The sequence below is a fragment of the Sinocyclocheilus rhinocerous genome, unplaced genomic scaffold (genome assembly GCF_001515625.1).
Source record: "Sinocyclocheilus rhinocerous isolate Xijiao unplaced genomic scaffold, SAMN03320098_v1.1 scaffold30, whole genome shotgun sequence".
In the NCBI taxonomy this organism is placed as follows: domain Eukaryota; kingdom Metazoa; phylum Chordata; class Actinopteri; order Cypriniformes; family Cyprinidae; genus Sinocyclocheilus; species Sinocyclocheilus rhinocerous.
The window spans coordinates 642,589-665,518 of NW_015657838.1; the positions used below are offsets into that span (position 1 = coordinate 642,589).

Genomic DNA, 22,930 nt, shown 5'->3' on the forward strand with positions numbered 1-22,930 from the left:
GTTTGTAGATAAATTATTGAATGATGCATTGTTGTGATTCATAACGTACTTGGTAGAACCACTTTTTTGACTTTTAATTTATAGACTTTTATTGACCAGCGGAAACGAGAGTTGGTCCTTCAACATAATAGAAACGGATGTATTCACGCTTTAGTTCCTACCGGAAGCGTATAAACATACAGTAGCGTCTGATTTTAAAAGTTGTATTCGCCTTCGAAGACAATTGATACGCTACTGCTGAATTAATTTTAAACAAATAAATGTGCTTCCATTGATTCAGTGTAACTTTGGATCACGAAAACCCTCCAAATTTGAAGGTTTTCAAGGTTTTATTTTCTTAAATTGTGGTGTTGGCAGTGGTGCGCTTCACATAATTATTATTTCCCCCGTTTTTGAAAGAGCTTTAACAAGTACAAAACTATTCCTGTTAATACACAATAACATTGCACATGCAAGAATCTGTGTCAGTCGGGTTGTAGTCTGCTGCTTCTGTCACAGAAAGTCGATATGGCTCAGGATTTCCTCCCGGGCATGGAGAGCTCCGCAATCTCTGTCTTAAAGAGAGCCGTGGAGCTCGACCACAGCTCACGCTTTCAGGAGGCTCTGGTGTGCTACCAGGAAGGGATCCAGCTCCTGTTGGATGTACTGAAAGGTATGATTAAAAACAGTGTGGAAATGGCAAACGTTTTCTTTTGCTGAATGGACTGAGATGGTATTCTTAATAAATAAGATCACTGTTTTTCTAGCTGTAAAAGATGATTCAAAGAAGGGCCACTACAGAGAGAAAATCAAGGGCTACATGGACCGAGCAGAACAGATCAAAGACCATGTGAACAAACTGAAAGAAGGTAGTCGGTTCAACAACAAAAAAAAGTGCTTTAAACCAGGGGTTTTCAAACTGTGCTCCAGGAACCTACAAAGGACTGTGGAAGAGTTTGGAGAAAAGCCTTTTTTTTTTAAATATATATATATATAATGTGATTAAAATAAATATTCACATTATTATATAATGATAATGTGCAGCTGCCTAATAAATTTTAGGGTTGATCATATTTGGGCGTCCGTGGCATCTACAAGATTGAAAACCCATGGCTTAAACGACTTTTACTCTTCACATTGGCTCAGTTTTCTCATTGTTGTCTCATCTGTCAGAGGGTAAATACCATGAGCAGATAAAGATAGCAGACAGTGCCACTGGTTTCAGCTATGAATCCCTCTTCAAACCCTATATTAGAGACGGACTGACTGAAGTCTGGGTGGAAGACCCTTATGTACGGCATGTCCATCAGGTAGAGACTACAGTGATGCTTCTGAATGTACTGTATAGAAAAGAGCAGTAATGTATCTCAGAATGACACATTACAAATGTTTTGTTTTGCCAGTTGTATAATTTCCTTCGTTTCTGTGAAATGCTGCTGAAATGCCAGTGTAAAGTAAAGACGATTCACCTTCTGACCTCGCAGGATGAGGTAAGATTTTCCAACTTCCACAAACCGTTTTAGATTTGCATTGACTAACACACAGACAGCTATGTATAATGTGTGTCATTTTGTTCATCAGAGGCTTCCATTAAAGTTGACCTTAATCTTGTGGTTTTCCAGGACAGCTCTGCTCAGCAAACCAGTGCCCTTGCAGAAATAAAGCAGTCGCTACGGAGTCAAAATGTCTGTCTGGACATTCAGTACTCATCTACTATTCATGACAGGGAGATCAGGTACATCTCAAATCATTCTCATTTGCTGTATATTACAGCAAACACACTGGGCGTTAATGTTACAACTTTGTTCTGTGTCTATAATCTATATAATTTTGTTTTCTCAGGTTTAATAATGGTTGGATTATTAAGATCGGCAGGGGACTTGATTATTTCAAAAAGCCAAAGGTACCACCTAAGTGAAACATAAACCTGTGAAATATTCAAAAAAGAACCGGTTATTTGTGCGTGTTTGCATAATGGATATGTAAAAGACTTTTTTTTCCCCCCTCTTTTTTTTAATGTGCAGCTGCCTAATAAATTTTAGGGTTGATCATATTTGGGGGTCCGTGGCATCTTCAAGATTGAAAACCCATGGCTTAAACGACTTACTCTTCACATTGGCTCAGTTTTCTCATTGTTGTCTCATCTGTCAGAGGGTAAATACCATGAGCAGATAAAGATAGCAGACAGTTCCACTGGTTTCAGCTATGAATCCCTCTTCAAACCCTATATTAGAGACGGACTGACTGAAGTCTGGGTGGAAGACCCTTATGTACGGCATGTCCATCAGGTAGAGACTACAGTGATGCTTCTGAATGTACTGTATAGAAAAGAGCAGTAATGTATCTCAGAATGACACATTACAAATGTTTTGTTTTGCCAGTTGTATAATTTCCTTCGTTTCTGTGAAATGCTGCTGAAATGCCAGTGTAAAGTAAAGACGATTCACCTTCTGACCTCGCAGGATGAGGTAAGATTTTCCAACTTCCACAAACCGTTTTAGATTTGCATTGACTAACACACAGACAGCTATGTATAATGTGTGTCATTTTGTTCATCAGAGGCTTCCATTAAAGTTGACCTTAATCTTGTGGTTTTCCAGGACAGCTCTGCTCAGCAAACCAGTGCCCTGGCAGAAATAAAGCAGTCGCTACGGAGTCAAAATGTCTGTCTGGACATTCAGTACTCATCTACTATTCATGACAGGGAGATCAGGTACATCTCAAATCATTCTCATTTACTGTATATTACAGCAAACACACTGGGCGTTAATGTTACAACTTTGTTCTGTGTCTATAATCTATATAATTTTGTTTTCTCAGGTTTAATAATGGTTGGATTATTAAGATTGGCAGGGGACTCGATTATTTCAAAAAACCCAAGGTACCACCTAAATGAAACAGTTATCATGTTTGCACATTCACATTTATTAAGCATTTATTAAAACAAACAAAAAAAAAACTACTATTTGTGCATGTTTGCATAATGGACGTTTAAGACTTTTTTTCTCTCTTTTTAAGGGCCGCTTCTCTGTAGGATACTGTGATTACGATTTTAGAGAGTGTCATGAGACTACTGTGGACGTGTTTCATACAAAACACACTAAGAAGACATAATCTTACTTCAAAAGCACTGTCTGGCATATCTATGGGACGTCATTTCAAATGCAATCCTCACATACCAACCCGGGCAACTGGAAATGTGCCTTTTGATCCCATTTACAACTTTTAAATAATGCAAAAGAACTGATTTTATTGCCTGTTTTAAAATGTTCTGATATGAATTACAAAGGAATATTCAGAGGTCTTCTCTATACCATTACTTCTATTCTGCTGTTTTCAAACAATTTGAGCGCTAGTAGGCTATATGATAAGGTGATTGATACTGATATGTATTTATTATATGTTTGCTTCTGTAATTAAGATAAAAACCGAAGTGCATTTGTAAATAAGGTAGTAGTCTGTAAAATGTTCGTCACTAGTAAGCGCCCTTTATAAAAACGTTTTGTAAAGGCGTGTTTTTACTGACAATGCTGATATAAAATATATATTCTGTGCATCAGCAGCGCCATCCCGTGGTCAGCGAGTGAAGCTCCACTCATCATGCAAAAGCGAATGATTTGCGTTTATATTACACCTTGTGTTCAGCGTCACGTATGGCTTGATAGGACGGTGTTTTGCTCCACAGGCTCAGTTAAAGAGCAAGTGAATGCCAGAGATCACCTCGCCTGCACTTTCTCAATGATTTACCTCAGAATGTGAGTATACGCGACTACATTATATTTATATTAAGTTTTAGGACAGTCATAATGTCAGTTGTCGTGTTAATTTTGATTTAAGATATTGTTATAGTGGTTACGGTAAGTTTTTGTTTTGTTTTCTAAATTAAAACTCCGAAATATGCGCATATTGTGACATGTACTGATTAAACGATAACCCACATAATGCGTATCTCTTTATATAAAGTCATATTTATATGGGCCAATGGATTTGGGACATTCATACTATAAAAGGCTTGCTGTTGGTGGAAGGACAAGGACTGTTGTTGACTGGTGGTGTTGATTTGAATAACTAAATAAAAAGCAGTCGGTGTTGTTGTCGTATTTGTTTGCTTGGACATGTTTGTCTGAGTTGCTTCTTTTGCCTGTCATATTAGAAACCATTTTTTACAATGAAACACGCACGAATTCCCCGCAGGAGGAGATTAAATCTATAATCGCCCTTAATCTCGATATGTGCTCCTCATCTCAGTTCATTAAAATATAGAGCGTTGTCTGTAAATAACACTATTCATCTCTCAAGGGAGCAGACTGGAGCGATGATGGTCAGGATGGTGAATCTCATGAAACATATCCCGGACATTAAGATGTTTTTGAATTGTGACACTTTTCATGAGAATTCAGCATGATTCCTCTGTAATACAAATTTGTTTTTGTTTGTTTTATTGTTGTTTTTAAATAATTTTACGTTGCATTTTTAGCAATTTAGATAATTTTATTGACTTTTTCTTGGGTAGGCCTAAGTGTTGTGCTTAATTTCCATAAAACACTGGCACAATGCTACTAGTCTTAACAGTGCTAAAATGTAATTTCCTATGATTTTGAAGTGAAATATATAACCATAAACATTCGACAGAGGTTTTGTAAGATTCACTGTGACGATGGTGATGATGATTTGACTATCTGACCACATGCTGTATGTATGTGTGAATGACTGTATATCATGGTTAATACTTTAAATGATATGGGAGGACAGCAGTCTCACTTTACTGCAGTTGATATTTTTCATTGAGTTTTTGTAGACATATAAAGTCATCATTTTACAGAACAAAAGACACGGTTTATTTAATGCACATTTTTAATGTGTGAGAACATGAATGAGTAGTGTATCATGCATACGGGGTAATCAACAATTATGAAAATCAACAAAAAAAAAACTTAAAAAGTAGCATAAATGTAACTTAACAAAAATATAAAACCAATAATTTGACCAGCAAAACTACAAAATATTTGTATAATTAATCAATTGTATAAGATTACTAAATTGAAAATACATGACAATTTGTCCTGACCTAACATTTATGAAAAAATCCCTAAAATCTACTTCTATGTAATAGTTAAATCTTAACTGAATGTATGCTAGTGTGGTTTTATTGTGTTTACTTGTTACCCAACAGCTAGAAAAACATGCTTATTTAGTAATTTTAATTGTAGGACTGATCAGGCAAACTAAACTTAACTAAAACTAAGTAAGTAAATAAAAACTTGAAATAAAATAAAGTATAAAAAACAAACTTACTGTATTTTATTTATACAGCTAAGGCAACATTTTTCATTTTCATTTAGTTCAACTTGATGTACTAAAAATAAAACTGAAATAAATTTAATAAAAACTATGTAGACATTTGAGAAAAAAACTAATAAAAATATAAAAACAACAAAATTATTAAAACAACTTCAATAAAAAAACAGAAAATGACAGAAATAAAAACAATTCAAAATATTGTTCAGCAATAACAATGAAATAACAATTCAGAATATTTCAAAGTATTCATAAATTCATTCATACACTGAGTTCACAAAAATTATATTAATTTAAGAGATCTAGGTGTTTGAATCCAAACATACAAAACCACTGCTAGAGGAAACAAGCATATATGTGTTTCGGTATCACTCAAAACCTACAGCCCTTATAACAACTAACATTCCCCTATTGCTTATGAATTATCATGACAAAAACAATAGTCTAAATATTACTGTTACACTGTACTTGTACAGATACATTGAAACACGTTCGCTAAGCTGTGTGCAATGTGCTTCAACTATGAAGATTGATAAAAATGTGTATATAACATAAGTGTAGAATATTTTTGCCACAGACCACAATGTTGATTAAGAGGACATTTAAAGGAAAATATATAAATCAAATCAGATTATGACATGAATGCAAGCAGGCCATAAATATCTGAAACAATTCAGCATACAATGTCAATATATTTTCTTGTCCAGCAATAATTGGAGGAAAGTGTCACTATAGCAGTAGTAAAATGTTCCATGGAAAAAACGGGTTTACATTAAAAGAGACATATGTGCAGATTACTTTTGCTTCCCTTCAATATGCATGTCTGAATATGAAAATGTAAATTGACAGATGGATTATATTGAAGGCCGAACGCATAATGTAGGCTGGCTGAAATTCACCCAGATGTCGAGCTGACTTTTGTCCAGTAGGAGGAAAGGAGAGGGATTTGTGGCCAACTCTAGATCCTGACACAGATTTATGCCTGTATCTGGGGCAAAGCTGCCCTGTGCTTTGCTGAGCGCCAGATACAAAACGTTCCATCCTCAGAGATAATGGGTAGTTTAATGAGAGAGTAACATTTTTAGGGTTAAAAAGTCAGTGAAGTGTAAGTTCATGTCTAGATGTACGTGTACAATGGACCCAGTGCTTTCTTTTGAGAGCCTTGTCTGTCATTTCTTTATCTCACCTTTTAAACATTTCAAATAGGCTGTAGCCTACTTTCACAGTTACTTATAGTAACACACAGGACAGGAGGGAGTTGAACGCTCCTGTCGTTTGTCTGCACAGAGGGAAAGGAAGCACATCATCTGCTCAACTCCACCATATCACCTAACCGTACAAATCTAAACATTCTCATGATCTCAGCATCACAGATTAGCACTCTGCTCGTTTATGTTTTTGTCATATATACGCAATACAGAGAAGTAGATCATGAGTCTGATTCAGATGCTGATGGAGTAGTTTAACAAGTGGCTCTTAACTGATTAGTCTTGATAATGGGTAGTTTAATGAGAGAGTAACATAGGGTTAAAAAGTCAATTAAGGAGATGTAAATGTATAGGTGTATGTCTACAATGGACCCAGTATACTTTCTTTTGACAGCCTTGTCTGTCATTTCTTTATCTCACCTTTTAAACATTTCAAATAGGCTGTAGCCTACTTTCACAGTTACTTATAGTAACACACAGGACAGGAGGGAGTTGAACGCTCCTGTCGTTTGTCTGCACAGAGGGAAAGGAAGCACATCATCTGCTCAACTCCACCATATCACCTAACCGTACAAATCTAAACATTCTCATGATCTCAGCATCACAGATTAGCACTCTGCTCGTTTATGTTTTTGTCATATATACGCAATACAGAGAAGTAGATCATGAGTCTGATTCAGATGCTGATGGAGTAGTTTAACAAGTGGCTCTTAACTGATTAGTCTTCCATGATACAGTCAAATATTAATAAAATGTAACTAACCACATGTGGTTAAGACAGCAAAATAAATAGACTTGTAATATTTTAAAAGACAGAAGAAAATGCTTTTCGTATCTTATTGTTGATGTCAAATTCATCTCTCACTTGGTAATATGGCAAATTCAAATGAATATTTTGCCCTATATTTGTAACATTTGTTACATGTATACTGCCGTTCAAAAGTTTGGGGTTGAAAAGTATTTTTGTTTTTGTTTTTTTGGAAAGAAAAAATGTTTTTGAAAAAAGCCACCCAAGGCTGCATTTATTTGATCAGAAACACAGTAAAACAGTAATATCATAAGATAATTTTACAATTGAAAAATTGTTGCTTATCATTTGCTGCTTATCATTTTTGTGGAATCCTTTTTTTTCAGAATTTTGTGATAAATAGAAAGTTCAAAAGAACAACATGTATTAAAAAAATTCTACTGTCACTTTTGGACAATTTAATGTGCTTTTGCTGAATAAAAGTATTCATTTCTTTCTAAAAAATCATACTGACCTCAGACTTTTGAATTGTAGTGTACGGTATATATGCAAAAATAGAACTGGTAATTTTTTTCATCCAGGTTAAGCGACCTTTGAATGGAATATGACGGTATTTACATGATTTGCATACAAAACTGAACTACTCTGACGTGTCAATGCAAATACATGACTGACGCAAATGACAGTTGTTCGGTTGTCTTAACAGTGATATTTTCAATAGTCTCTTTAACAAATCATTTACAAACACAAGAGGAATATAAATCAGATGTGATGCTCTCGCTACCTGCAGTTGGCCTGACTGGCTCTGTTCATGTTACATTTTTTTATCAAATAGCTTCCTTATGCTCTTACTATCAACATACACTTGCTCTTGCTGATAGAGTGCTGGATGGTGTGTTATATAGACTGATGCCTTCATCATCTCTGCATCCGGCCAGCCGCAGCACACTCTCTGTGCTCTAAAAGCTGTTTAGTGTTTAGTAAGGAGCTTAAGCGTGCAGGAAAAGCATGAGTTGAAAATGTAACAGAGTTTGCCAGTCAGTGTGTCCATCCATCAATGCAGCTCTTTGTCAGAGCCTGCTTTTCCTTTTCTTTTTCCTCTTCCTCGCTTTATTTTTCACCAGTTCCTCTCCTGATTTTGCTCTTTCTCTGGTCTGTCTTCCAGTTCCTCCATCTCTATGCATGTTTGTGATTGGGACAGAGCTCCCGTGGTTCATAGGATGTAAGGACATGTGCATCTTTTAAACGGAAGTACAGAAGCTAAATCACACAGAAAAGAGGAAAGAGAAGGATTTTTACCGACTAAGTGATGACATTTATCTTGCTTAATATTATTTGAAGTACTTATGTTTTGTTTTCCAGGGTAATTACAGTACATCATCATTCATAGCAATTTCATTATTTATATATAATAAATGAATATTCAATCAGTAATCATTAGTATTAATGTTTAAAGATTTTTGCTTTTGAAAGAAAATATTTGTATTCAACAAAGATGCATTAAATTGAGCAAAAGTGACATTGTCAAGACATTGTATAATGTTACGGAAGATTTCTATTTTAAATAAATGCTAATAATTATTTTGAACTTTTTATTCATCAAAGTATCCTTAAAAAATGTGTCACTGTTTTACTAAAACATCTACAATAAAGCAGCACAACTGTTTCAACGTTGATAATATGAAAAGTTTCTTGACCAGCAAATCAGCATGATTTCTGAAGGATCGTGTGACGCTAAAGACTGGAGTAATGATACCATTTACCATTACAGGAAAAAATTGCATTTTAAATATATATTAAATTAGACAACAGTTATTTGAAAATGTAATAATATTTCACAATATTGCAGTTTTACTGTATTCCTGATCAAAATGAATACAATTTTGGTGAGCATTTTTTTAACGGTATTGAATGTAACTGTTACTTGTCTGTTAGTTTTCCTTTGACCTAGTTTTCCTGAGTTGTCTTAATTATGTCATTCTGTTCACCTGGGTTCCATTAATTAAGTCATTAGTTCCTCACTTGCTTTTGTATTTATACTCCCTGCTTTGTTCAGTTCCTTGCCGGTTATTGTTTGTGTCACATTGGTTCTAGTGATTCTTCTGTGTTCCTTGTGGATTTATTATTAAAAGACTGTTGTGGATTATTTATTCGTCGTCATGCACTCATTTATAAGCACCTAGCGTGACAGTAAACAAGGTTCGTTTTTGGTCCATTGTTTTTCTGCCACTGTGTGTATTTGTAATGGCATTATATCAGGCCTTTTTAGTTGGGCTGTGCCAGAAGTTTCTGATAAATCTGTAGTTGTAGGATTAGTGCTGAGTGAAATCTTACAGTGATTTCTATGCAGTGTCATCCAGCCCAAAGATAATCTTCATATTCTTTGTGATTTGTGTCTGATGCTACTGTAGGTATCGGCTTTGTTAACATTGCAGTGACTGCTTACACTAAGGAAAAAGGCACGTTGACAAGCTGTTACATGCTGATTATGTATCCATTTCTTATATGCACTGCATAGTCTGCATAATGTTTTTTTCCCCCAAAGGAATACATAAGAATTCGGTCTTGAGTACTCAAACATGAAGACATATTTTATTTAGTTTAACAATAGTTTGCATACTGTTGGATAGTTTGCATATTGGAGATTCTTCTGTGTAAATTAGGCAAGCAAACACATTAGAGCAGCAACTGTCAAAAAAGGTATGGACTGGATGGACTTTGCATGTATTTTTTCTGTTGCATATCTGCGTTATCAAGGCATGGTCAGCGATAAGAAATGTTTGTTGTTATAATAAATGATATGGACACCCATAGTGTTGAAATAAGTGTGACGCACATTGTTCAAAATAAGAATACAGTCTCACATATTTCACTTAAAGTCCATGTGAACAAGACAACTGGTTCCTGGAGGAAGTCACAAACTCAGTTTGAAAATGAGGAGAGTACTACTATAATAATAATCTAGCTTGAATGCCAATGGAAGCACACATGCCTACGGTACTGACCCCTGACTTAAAGGCACAATATGTACGATTTTTTAATTAAAATATCCAAAAACCACTAGAACAGTGTTCTATATTTTGCTGACTTGTGTACTTACATTATCCCAAATGTTTCGAAGAATGTTTAAATCCAGAGAAATAAGCAATTTTAACTAGTGACACGGACCGTGTCCATAGTGTCATTGTGTCGCCTGCCTGTGGGGATGAAGACCACAACTCCCATGATTCCACACTCAGTCACGGGGTCATCAAACTACGCCTTTGTCTATTTGTTTATTTTGAATACGCGCCCAAATACGGGCCAAAATTACATATTGTGCCTTTAAAGCAGTCTGCTTTTAATATGCCCTATGTGATTCATACAGCACATTACAGATTTAATGAAAGATAAATGCTGCTGATGTGTATTCACTTACATATACTTCCATTGAAAAGTCTGGGTCTTTAGGATTTTTTTTAAACGTGTTCTTATGCTCAAGGCTGCATTTATTTGATCCAAAATACAGTAAAACAGCAATGCTGTGAAATATTATTACAATTACAAGTAAATATTTTCTATTTTAATATGTTTTAAAAAGTATTTAATTCCTGTGATGGCAGCCATTACTCCAGGCTTACTTTTTTTTTTGTGGAAACTGATATATTTTATTTCAGGATTCTTTGATGAATCGAATGTTCAAAAGAAATCTTTTGTAACGTTATAAATGTCTTTACTGTCACTTTTGCTCAAGTCAATGCATCCTTGTTGAATTAAAGTATTACTTTCTTAACGTTTTAAGTATGTAACATACACAATTGTCGGTAGTGTAGATGAAAATACAAGTGTCTGATCACATGGAAAATGTGACTGCAGATGAAACCTTTGGTCTCTGTTGGGTTGATAAAAGTCTTCTGTTATCAGATACAGAATTTAGGCACGTTGCCACACCAGAGTTATGACATTCCTCTAATATTTTATGTGTCAATAAATTACTTGTCTGCTGCTCTCCTTTGTAGAACAACTACCTTACTCTATTGTGAATTTAAAGACAACAATTAACAGTTAATAGTTAGTAAACTATAATTTGCTATTGTCTTACTAAACTAGACTAGTTCCTTTAATAATTCCACTGACGTTTTCCAAACCCCGCCTGTATTTCTTTTTTACTCCTCGTTCTATCTCATCTGATTTCTGTGTAACTGTCCTCATTAACAGCTGTACCGGTGAAGATGAATGTTCTGGAGGCTTCAGGAGACCCAGAGGGAGAAGGCAGTGACTACTTAACAGGTCAGAAATCTTTCAGTAAGTCTCAATGCTGTCATCAGAAAGGACGTTTATAAAAAGGAAAAAAATCAGTAATTTATTGTGCTAGATATTTGTCTCTTTTAATCCACTGTCAGTTAATTATAATATATGAAATACACAATCTAAAGGTATGAAATGTTTGATGTTTAGGAAGGAAGAAGTCTAGGTTAAAGTCTTTTAAGTCACGCCTGTTTGGGAAGATAAGGAGGAAAGAAGATGATGGTGGTATGAAGCAGAGTCAGTCTGAAAGTGACATCTCATGGAGTGTGGAAGACTCAGAGTAAGTGTTCAAAGTGTCAACATGGTTTGATTTAAGAAAAGCTAAACTCAAATGTTATCATGGACAAATTAAAAATGTACAAAGTTTGATCATAAAGTAAAAAAAAATCAATGAAGCCCTTGTGAAAAAGTAATGTGCTTCATTGCATTGAATGTGTACTTCAAATCTTAAAAGTATATTTAAAAAACTCTACTTGCAGATAATCTTAATTAAGTAAAATGGCACTTAAGTGTACTTAAAGAGAGTAAACTTTCATGCTTATTAACACACTTAAATAGACTTTTGAAAAGTACTTAAGTTTGCAATAATATAAAATTAAATGTTTTGCTTTAAGGTATATTTTAAATTACTGTTTTAATATTATTTTGACATGCTTAAATGATTTATTTTAATGTGTTGACTAACATACTAAAGCACATGTTAAAGTACTTGATTATAATTATAACTGAAGTGTGTTATTAGAATATTAGATTCAAATTTAATATATTTGAAATAAACTTCACCATTACAAATGTGTACAAATAAAATGTACTTAAGTTCTAAATAAGTGGGCCAAAAAGCACTCATATTCAGCTAAACACATTTAATATAAATTTAAACTATATTTTATTTCCATAACAAATGTTCTTTTTTTGTTCCAAAAGCATGCTGGGGTCCCGGGCATTTTCACATGACAGCATTTTTCAGGCAGAGCACAGTCATTCAGACCCTGAACCAGTAAGAATTCTGTCTCAAGAGAGCATTCATGGCAAAGTTCGAGCTCTGCAGGTGACTATGACAAACCACACACACAAAACACTAAACACGCTTATTATAGCTAAAATATCTGACTTTATAAACACTTATCAGTGTGATTGACGGAAATGTTTCAAATAGTTTTAAGATGATTTTTTCGGTTGATCAGATGAAACTCCAGCAGCAGAAGCTGAATTTAGGTCCTCCCCCCCTTCTGTTGCCCATTAAACGGCGTGAAGACTTAGGTGGAAGTTCAGAAGATGATGGCCTTCCTCGTAGCCCCTCTGAAGTATCCCGCGGTGAAGGACTATACATGAGCATATCGGACAAGGTGCTTCAACTATAATACAGCAGCATTCCAGTATCTTTGTTGTGACACAGTGAATGTTAGTTTATTGTCACCAATATGTGTATGTATTGGTTATAAATGCATGTTTTCTGCATAGCTTTGGCCTTTCAGACTATCATTAATCAAACATCTGCATGAGTTTGCGTGGCTCATTTTGTGTCTCCATTACTGCTGGAGATACCCCAGCTTAAATACAGGTGCATCTCAATAAATTAGAATGTCGTGGAAAAGTTCATTTATTTCAGTAATTCAACTCAAATTGTGAAACTCGTGTATTAAATAAATTCAATGCACACAGACTGAAGTAGTTTAAGTCTTTGGTTCTTTTAATTGTGATGATTTTGGCTCACATTTAACAAAAACCCACGAACCAAAGACTTAAACTACTTCAGTCTGTGTGCACTGAATTTATTTAATACACGAGTTTCACAATTTGAGTTGAATTACTGAAATAAATGAACTTTTCCACGACATTCTAATTTATTGAGATGCACCTGTATGATGTAAACCTCATTGTTATTATGTTTTCAGTTTTCTGTCCCTCCAAAGAACCATAGCACCTTGAGCTTAGCTGGAACAGGAAGTGAGGAGGAAGAAAATGTAGCTTGCTGTCATTTCACTGATGTGTTGACATTATACCTGTCATTCATACATCTGATTCATGGCTTAAATTTGAATGGTTTATTTGGTCTAAAATATTGTCTAATGTCCCTTTTAAATGTGTGCTCCCCTTTCCTTCCAGGCCTCTGGCTCAGTGGATTTTAGCACTCCCCCACAGTTCACTTCCCTCCTGGACAACTCTGCTGCCCGTCACCGTATGTCCCTCAAACCTAAGAACCAAAGAGCCAGTGCCAAGAACAAGAGGGCGACCACTTCGGTGAGCCTTTTTAATGGACCCTTTTAAACCTATAATCCATTGGTATCCATTAGCATCACCTTGGTTCCCTCTACAAAAAGCCAATCTGATTTTTTCCATTTAATTTTAGAAAGTAAGTTCTGTGACCAACAAACGTTTGTGATTCTTACAAGTTTTGTTAATCAAAAATGTGTAATTCATCAGCCTTTATGAAGTTTAAAGCCTAAATACAACTGCCAGAATTAAAATGCTAAAGTTAGGCTATAAACAAACTACATTATGCACAACCTCAATGTCAACATGTTTAATCTTCTGACAACTCTTTCAGTCTTTATTTTAAATCTACAAGTTGGAACGCTTGAAATAGAATAGTTAGAAAAGTAAACACAACAATGCTGTAAAAGTGGACTAGATAGTAGATACGTTTACCTGCTTGGCGTGATGTTTAATGTTCTCAACAAACTCTGTAGTCCCATTTAGCCACTTGTTATCAACTTTATTTTTCAAGACACGTAAATACTTAAAAAAAAAAAACATGAGTGGGGTGTTACTGACGTATTTTAATGTTGTAGAATAAAATGTGAAAATATCACGAACTTCATAGACAATACTTCATAGTCAATCATAGACCTTATTTCAGGCATTTAGCCAAAAAAAAAACATTGATTTGAGGTCCAGAAGTTAAAAAATGCTCATTTCTGGGTTTTAAGACTTTTTCTTGAAGCACTTTATTGCTTTTGGAAAAACAGAACTTTTAAATATTCTTTTCCATATAACAGTTCATATTTAATAGATTTTCTATATTTGTACATTGCACTTCCTGTGTAGGCTGGAAGCAGAGCACGAGCTGAGAGTTTAAACAATCTGGACCAATCACTGACTACTACGGAGGAAGAGACTCTCGTAAAAGAGATACCTCGCGCTCGCTCGTATTCCTCACAGGTCTTACGGGGGGAGAGGCTTACGACTTCACAAATCAATAGTCCAGTTCTAGTGTCACCTTTAATGTCTCTGCATACTGCTGGAGATAGTAGAAAAGTTTCTGCTGAACCTGAGCTTGAGAGAAACATCCTGTCCACATCACCTCCAAGCCCTAGCCTACGGGAAACGACTCCAGCTGTGTCACCAGTTGCCAAACTGCCAATCCCAGTGGTGCCAATTGACAAAAAGGGAAAAGCAGAAGTGAGTGAGATGCCCAGTATCTCCAAACTACTCAAGAACAGCCAAAGTACCATTGCGTCAACTGTAAGCCCAACTGTAAGACCAAGTGTAACTACCACACCAGAATTGAGTCCTGTGAAGGATGAGAAATCTAATGATGTGCTAATAGAAACCAAGACTGACAAATACAGTGTTCAGAATGCAGTAAATATCGAAAATCGCCCAGCCTCTGCTTTTGCTCCAACCAATGTGATTTGTGGAATAAATCTGAGACCATCATCTTTGAGGAGAAATATACCTTCCACAGATGAAAAACAAAAAAAAGAGTCTGGGACTCTTCAGCCAGTTAGCACAGCGTTGGCTATTAGTCATGAAGATCACACTCAAACAGAATCCATAAAACGCCAGAGAACTGTGTCTGGATCATTCCACTTCAGTGTCTCCTCAGACAAGAATCAAGAGCGGCCAAGGACTGCAAGCTTCACTGGAGTGGTTGGACAAGCTGGACTAAAAAAAGAGCCTCCATCTCCTGTCAAACCTCCTTTAAATTTCAAGATAGAGCGGCAAGTAAGTTCACAAGTTGAGAAAATGATAAAAGACACATGTCCTAACATGCCACCAACTTCAAAGAAGGAAGACAAAACGGACACTTCTCCAGTGATGCCAACAAAGTTCACAGATCTACCAAAAAGTCGCCCTCGGGCCTTGGATGTGGAGGAGAGTCAGGACAACGAGAAGCAGGAGATTGGGTTAGAGGCTACTGAAGAAGGAGTACAGGAGGTGGAGGTGGCAGAAGAGGCACGTGAGGATGTGATGGAAGACGTGACTGTGGGAAAAGAGAGAGAGGCTACAAATGCATTTGGAGTGAAGCTTCGCTCTACCTCTCTTTCACTAAAATTTCGCTTGGACAAAGCTCAATCAGAAGACAAAGTAAAATGCCACAGTGTTGAAGTCAGTGCACCGATTTCACCTTCGGCCTCACAGTCTGATTCAACCAGCTATGTGGAACCTGAAGACCAGTGCATTGGCTTGGAGTCTACAAGAGTCCATGCTGAACTCAAAGACCCTCCTCTCCAAACCGATGCATCCTCAACTTCAGTTCATTCCTTCGGTTCACCACCTAAGAGCTTCTGTAGGGACAATGAGAGAGCTGGCATCCTCAGACAGGCTGGTGAGTTTCTTTTTGTGGTTTCCCAAGGTGCATGAAGATTAAGCCTCTGGCCTATTTAGTTGCAATTATGACGAATGTGAACAGCTACATATCCTATGTGGATGATGATTCAGGTCATACCAGGAAAAGGTCTGTGTGCTTGTCTGAGTTAAACCTTTTAGAAAGCTGCTTTGTCCAAATGTTTAACTGTGCCCGTCTGTAATTACACTGATAGCGGTTACTCAACCGAGTAAACAAAAGGTAGATTGGGTTCATAGATCTCTGTTTAAGTTATACCATGTCTTATTGAACAGACAATGGACTTTACTAAATCACTAAACCAATAAAGTCTTTATCACCTTTATTTAATGATTCATTGATTTTAATATCATTTAAAAAGAATAGCAATCAGCAGAGCAGTACAATAAGTAATCACATGTGATTATTACAGAATCATAAAAAATGTAGGTATTCCGGTTCCTTAACGCTCTGTTACAATCCAAAAATTGTACTATAACAAATAACAATACTAAACAAAAAATGGTGCTACAACAGCTTACAAGATGCATGCACATTAGCAACATTTTGTGTGCCAAAAAAGGTTCACTGTCTATTATCAATAGTATAGCAATGCATGAAACACAGCTCACACAGAAGTTGCTTTCAAACCAAGCAGCTTTCTATTCAGTCTTTTCTATTCAGCTTTCTATACTGTAAGCATGTGAATTCACGTGAAATCTGCATGGGGTACGTTGTCGCCCTCACTTGAAACACTTGAACGTGTAGTAAATTAGCTCAAAGGGCACAATATTAATAATTACTCATAACTTTTTATAATTATTAATATTTATATAGATTTACGGTTAACTGTAGCAGAATTAATTGTACAATCGACTGATCGGTTCGTCCACCAAACTGATAGTAGGCTACAATCTTTTATCAATTCAAAGTAAGATTATTCTCCTGGCCAAGAAGGATTCTCACGGTTAATACTAAACAGCACAAGAGCATGTAACGAAATCAAACGTTTAAGTGACCTTGATTTGTGAGCAGCAAACACAGAGACAATCAATACAAGAGTGTATATGAAAAAGTTTAATAAATGGGACTAGGTGTAACACAGCTAAACTAAGCATTAGGGCTGTCAAAAAAAAATTTGAATTTCGAATATTCGTCAAATTTAAAATAATTTATAGTTTTTAAAGCAACTTAATTATAATTGGTTTATAAACATTATGCACTTTTTTTCACAGATAGTCATGTTATAATATGCTCGATGCGCCCTCTTGTGGCATCAGGAGAAAAGCCAAAAGCTTTTCTTTACCCTAACTGAAATTATGCATTTTAAATTCCAATATAATTCGAATTTTGATCATATTTAAGCACAAAATTCGAATTTAGTTTTTCAGCCATTTTGACAGCCCTACTAAGCATATATGTAGGATTACAAAAAGGTAAAAATGAGTAACAGAGAGAGAGAGAGAGAGAGAGAGAGAGAATGGCAAGCTTTACACATTCCCAACCCTAGTTAACAAAGGGGTTAAAATTATAGTGCATCTAACAGTTACTAGAAAGATTACTTGCATTGGTTTTGATGCGGAATGGGTGTCTGAAAAATTAGGCAAGGCCAGGGACGCGTGAAATAGGGGTGCTGAGGGGGCTGCAGCACCCCCTGTTTTCAAATGGTTGCAAATGCAACGCCAAGTTTGTTCATTTAAATTTATTCAGTTTTAGCATTTAATAATTTATTTGTAATGATCTCTGACATGTAAATTGTAAGTGGGCTATAATAAACCCATGTTTATCTTTATAAACATGATTAATTTTACTTGTGATGTTTTCTATATGGGATGATTAGCCTAATCCTCATGAACACGTGACTCTAGCAAACAAAGTTAGTTTGTGAGTAAAGTGCCAAAAAGGTCAGAAGGCATGTGTCGCAAGGAGAGGACTCTCTGCAGAACATTTGGGTAGGGGTCTTTTAATGATCCCTCAGTCACACCCATCTTTGGTGGAATGGCCAATACAAGGTGTGAATTTTGAGTGGGAGAAATTTTCTTTGTCTCCATTTACAGTCCATTTGCATGTTTATTGCTAGTCTGGAGAATTGGTGCAGTTTTACCCAAAGTATATTAAAAATAGTATGATGCATTTCATAGTCACATAGTGTACACCATTGTTTAGGAAATAAAGAGCAGATCATTTGATACCAAGAAAGATACGGCTAGAAGATATTAAAGCAGAGATACATACTGTATAGACCTGGATATAAGCATTTAGGCTAGAGTTGAACTAATACCAATAAAGAGTTGTAACTAGGCTAATATAATAGGGGAACATACCAAAGACACATGCATGTACCATATACATTTTATAACAGCTTAATCATGGCCAAAATAAAGGAAATGTCTCTATGTGTGTGCGTTATGTGTATTGTAAGTGTGGGGGTAATTCACTGGGACAAATAGGCATTTGGTGCCTGGTGCTGAGTGTGATCGTCTTCTCATTGGAATGTGTTTGAAGTCAGATGGGTAGATCAGAGTACTGTTCTGTTTAGCATCTTCTGGATGGTGGGGGGAGACCCTTGGAAATTTAGCACCCATATAAACGTAGACTGTGGGGTCAGGTCTGTAATTTCTATGCAGATGTCAAAAGGCTAAAAGGATCTCTGAAACATAAAGCCCAAACGATCATCGGTGATCTTATGCAGACAGTACAAACGTGCCCATGAAATTTCACAGAGCAATGGTAAATATGGCCGCACATTTAGTAGCAAGTAAACAAGAGCACACCTATTCACTGAATTAAGTCATACCTGATTTTGCATTTACACATTTAACCCATGTTGATTAGATCACCTCCATCCTGGCAAATTTGTGGTTTGGGGCGAAATAAGATGAATGATATTTTGATAAATAAATATTCTTCTGCATTTTCAGAACCTGCTCAGCCCTCATCATCAGCCAGCAAATCCACTAAGATTGTACCTTCACCAGCTAAAGAAGATGCAGACTTGCCTCCAGAAGAGACAACAGCGGTATACTCTCAGGAGAGCGCACCAACATCTACAGCTTCAGAGGTGTCCTGGATGGAGATGGCCAGAGAGAAGACCAGAAGTCTCCAACAGCTCTTTACCAGTAGGCTACCTGAGTTTCCTAGCTTGCAATCACGACCAACAACCTTAACCACAACACAACCACAAAGCCAAACGTCCACTTTACAAGCCAATCCAAGAATCACACAGACCATTTCAAGCCAGCCGACGACTACACAACCTCTTTTGAGACCTCCAGAAACAAAACCATTGCCATCTGCACAGCATTCTGGAAGATCAACACAATCTACCACTCAGATGATGCAAACTCAGACTAAAACAACAACAAGCCAGCCTTCGGCAAATTCAACTCAGACTACCACTAGTCAATCTCAAATTGACAGTGCCAGAGAAGTCCAGTTTCAGTCCAAGTCTCAAATTTGTAATTCGACAACAAAACCAACCCAGTCTACAGTTACATGCACATCCACCACACAAACCACCACTGTATACACAGCAAAACAGCCATCACAAGCGTTGGCACCACAGACACCACCCATCCAGCCATCATCACCACTGCGAGCAGCATCACAGACCCCCACACAAGCTATACTGCGTCCCACACCACCCCCAGGTTACCCACATCTATCGTCAAGCCCAAAGTTAACGTCCCACCTAGTGTCCCAACAGTCTGCCAATACTGTCTCAAAGGATCAGCCTCAGAATGAGGAGAGAGAGCCCACTGTATTCTCAGGGAAAGCTGACAGGGCGTCTGCGTCTCAGGGGAAGGGGACTAGGCCTGAAGATGGCAGACCAGTGTGGGCAGCAGGATCAGGAAACAAGACCTCGCTCTTACAGCGCTGGGAGAACCAAACAACTGCGGCAACCAAGGTATTATTTTTCCTGTAATCTCTAAACACACTCAGTTTATTCAGTTATAAATAAACCAGAGAGAGGACACTTACTTAGGCCTCAGAAAAAAGAGTGTGATTGTTTCGCACTAGTCAAGATTCCATTCATGTTTTACAAAAAAATGTTTAGCGCATCAAAATGTTGAAATGCTAATTATCAATCAAATTTCGCAAGATTGTCTATAATCTTTTTTTTATTTTTTGTTCAACTGTAGCGCACAAATTCTGTTTTTTTTTATGTTTTATACGTCATTAAAAACTAGTTTGGAAGCACATTTTTGTCAAGAAAAACGACTTTAGCGTAAATACATGTGGGGGTCACATGACAGACTTAAAAATGCGTCCACGTCCGTATTATAACATATAACATTTTTTCTTTTGTTATGCCTTTAAATTCAATTAATACCACTTCTGTCACTTGGATGTTGGTGAAAAGTTAACACAAATAACAAATGCTAACTCTGATGCTGGTAGCTAGCATACAAAATTTTTGGTTTGCTGTGAAATCTGGAAAAATTGTAATACTAGTTAGAGACTTTATCCAACTGAAATTTGGATTTGTAAAATATATTATAAATGTTATTTCAAAATACTGAACTTGTTTCAGGTAAAAACGGCTCAGTAATATTATATACAGTACACTGCCATGAAAACAGTTGTGCTGCTTATTTTTGTAGAAACCATGATACATTTTTTTTTCAGGATTCTTTGATGATTGGAAAGTTCAAAAGAACAGCATTTATTTAAAATAGAAATGTTACATTATAAATGTTTTTACTGTCACTTTTTATCAATATAATGCATCCTTGCTTAATAAAAGTGTTCATTTTCTCCCCCCCAAAAAATTAATGACCCCAAACTTTTGAACGGTATAGTTAGATAGGGCAGTTAATATCATAATACAGTCAAAAATCAAAACTCACAAAATAAGAAATTCATAATCCATAGAGATCTAAAGACTTTGATCATTGCCATAGGAGCAAAAAACAAGAATTTTTGAAAAAATGTTTCTTCTAAAGGATGAGTGAAAAAAAAAATACCACATGGTGTCACTAGAGTTCAAACTGTGCTTATTTTGAACCAAAAAATTGGCTTATCCCTTGGACATTTGTAAGCCACATGGACGTTTGAGTTTTAATTATTAATATGAATTATACATTTATAATTTAAAATACAGGACTCTTTATGGAGGGGACAAGAGTACTATTTGCTAATAATATCCAGTACAGTATGTTCTGTTTGTGGTGTTTTGCTTTGTGAATTTTTTTCAGATTTCCTTTTTACTGATTTCGATAGACAGGTGAGCAGAAATCCACAGCAGACTCCCAAACCACATCTCAATCTACAGTTCCTCTCAGACCGATCTCAAAGGTCTCAGGCACAGGATTCGACTCAGGTTTGTCAATGCGTAAGTGGGTGAAACAATGAGTTTTACGTGACAGCTACCTTTGAAGTATATGCTCATATCTGGTGTCAATATTTCTAGAAGCATCAGTCTCTTCTGTTCCCACGATGTCAGCAGACAGAGAGAATAAATGGCAGCAGAAATCAGTGCCACCTTCATCATCATCTCCTCTGCAGTCTGTCCGTGACAGTGCCCAACCATCCTGGATGGAGCTGGCCAAGAGGAAATCCCTGGCATGGAGTGATAAGACTATGGACTAAAAAAACATTTATATGCACATGGAGGAAGAATTTACAAGTGCAAGAAAGAACTATTAAGGGGTTGGATGCTGAGGTTGGAGGATCTGAGGGCATTTTCATGCTACCGGTTCCTAAGTTGCATCCAAGCAATTGTACTTGAGTCAGAGGTTTGCTCCATGTGAACTTCAGTAGACTTTGAAGTTGATGTTAAAACAGTGTGTTCTGGAAGTGAACCACTATTGCTTGTGTATATTATTGAAGGAAAGTTGCACATTCATTTGTCAGTAAACCTCCTAATAGTCTCCATGTGAAGTATGAATGTATGCACATGAGATAAGTACCAACGAAACAAAAAGGAGAAGTTAATATTGTGAGCTTTAAAGTCATGTTCTCTTGCAACTCTGGCTAACAGCTGCTGGTAATGTATTTTGTAAATGCACCACAGTGCAGCACAATAGAAAACACTGAGAAAGTAGATCAGAGGTGGAAGGGGAGGGAAACAAATTCAGGTTCAGACTCAATCAAAAGCACCCTGAGTGAGATCTCAGGAACAGAAACATATGGTACCGTATGTTTTACCCACTCACGAGTGTAGACACACAACAACAATATACAGTAATTGTCTCCCATGTAATATGTTGCTCAATGTTTCTCAGGTTTAACACATTGTATCATTGTTTTCTAGTGAAAATAATTCATTTGATTGTTTCCTTTCCAATTACAGATTTTATTTATTTCCATGAATTCCATCCGAGAATTTGTATGTATTGTCACATTGTATCATCTGTTGATTTTCTGACACCTATTAAGTTTGAAGACTATTATTTTATGTTAAATTATGTGACTGTAAGAATATTTCAAATTACCTTGAGATTGCTTTTGAAAATACCGACTTCCTTGGCCAATAAATTCATCTTACTGAATCTGAGACGTGATATGTTATTTATTGTTATTTAAAAAAAAAAAAAATATCAGTAACACAACAACAAGTATTGTTTAAAAACGAAAAATGAATATGACATATACTTTACACAGTGTAAAAAGCTTTAGAATCTTTTTCAGTGTAATTTTGCTATATATATGTATATATACACACACACACATATATATATATATATATATCAAATTACTATATTTGGAATGGCAAATTACCAAACTAAGGATATGGTATGTAATTATTTATTTATTTTTGGATTGACTGAACACAATAAAATATAACTGATATTTTAAACATCTTTTTTTTTATTCTATTCTTTTGGTGTTCCCATTTTTTTCTCTCTTTTTTTTAAA

The 22,930-nt window shown here is 36.0% G+C and overlaps 3 protein-coding genes across 3 annotated transcripts; all 3 read left to right on the forward strand.

Annotated features, from left to right (window-relative positions):
• Positions 1-171: 171 nt before the first annotated feature.
• On the forward strand, positions 172-1,897 carry LOC107721562 (MIT domain-containing protein 1-like). Its single transcript, XM_016529648.1, has 6 exons — positions 172-652; positions 747-848; positions 1,153-1,289; positions 1,383-1,469; positions 1,602-1,714; positions 1,822-1,897. The coding sequence occupies exons 1-6, from the start codon at positions 508-510 to the stop codon at positions 1,895-1,897; spliced, it is 660 nt and encodes a 219-aa protein (XP_016385134.1). The 5' UTR covers positions 172-507.
• A 300-nt stretch (positions 1,898-2,197) lies between these two features.
• On the forward strand, positions 2,198-3,110 carry LOC107721614 (MIT domain-containing protein 1-like). The gene is made up of 5 exons (XM_016529718.1): positions 2,198-2,267; positions 2,361-2,447; positions 2,580-2,692; positions 2,800-2,860; positions 2,998-3,110. Exons 2-5 carry the CDS (start codon positions 2,388-2,390, stop codon positions 3,091-3,093), a joined length of 330 nt encoding a protein of 109 aa, XP_016385204.1. The 5' UTR covers positions 2,198-2,267; positions 2,361-2,387; the 3' UTR covers positions 3,094-3,110.
• A 540-nt stretch (positions 3,111-3,650) lies between these two features.
• Positions 3,651-22,546, forward strand: LOC107721613 (flocculation protein FLO11-like). The gene is made up of 12 exons (XM_016529717.1): positions 3,651-3,734; positions 8,399-8,539; positions 11,431-11,502; positions 11,671-11,800; positions 12,433-12,568; positions 12,705-12,866; positions 13,416-13,481; positions 13,624-13,761; positions 14,569-16,072; positions 18,991-19,976; positions 21,293-21,404; positions 21,483-22,546. Exons 3-12 carry the CDS (start codon positions 11,445-11,447, stop codon positions 21,659-21,661), a joined length of 3,471 nt encoding a protein of 1,156 aa, XP_016385203.1. The 5' UTR covers positions 3,651-3,734; positions 8,399-8,539; positions 11,431-11,444; the 3' UTR covers positions 21,662-22,546.
• The last annotated feature ends 384 nt before the right edge of the window (positions 22,547-22,930 follow it).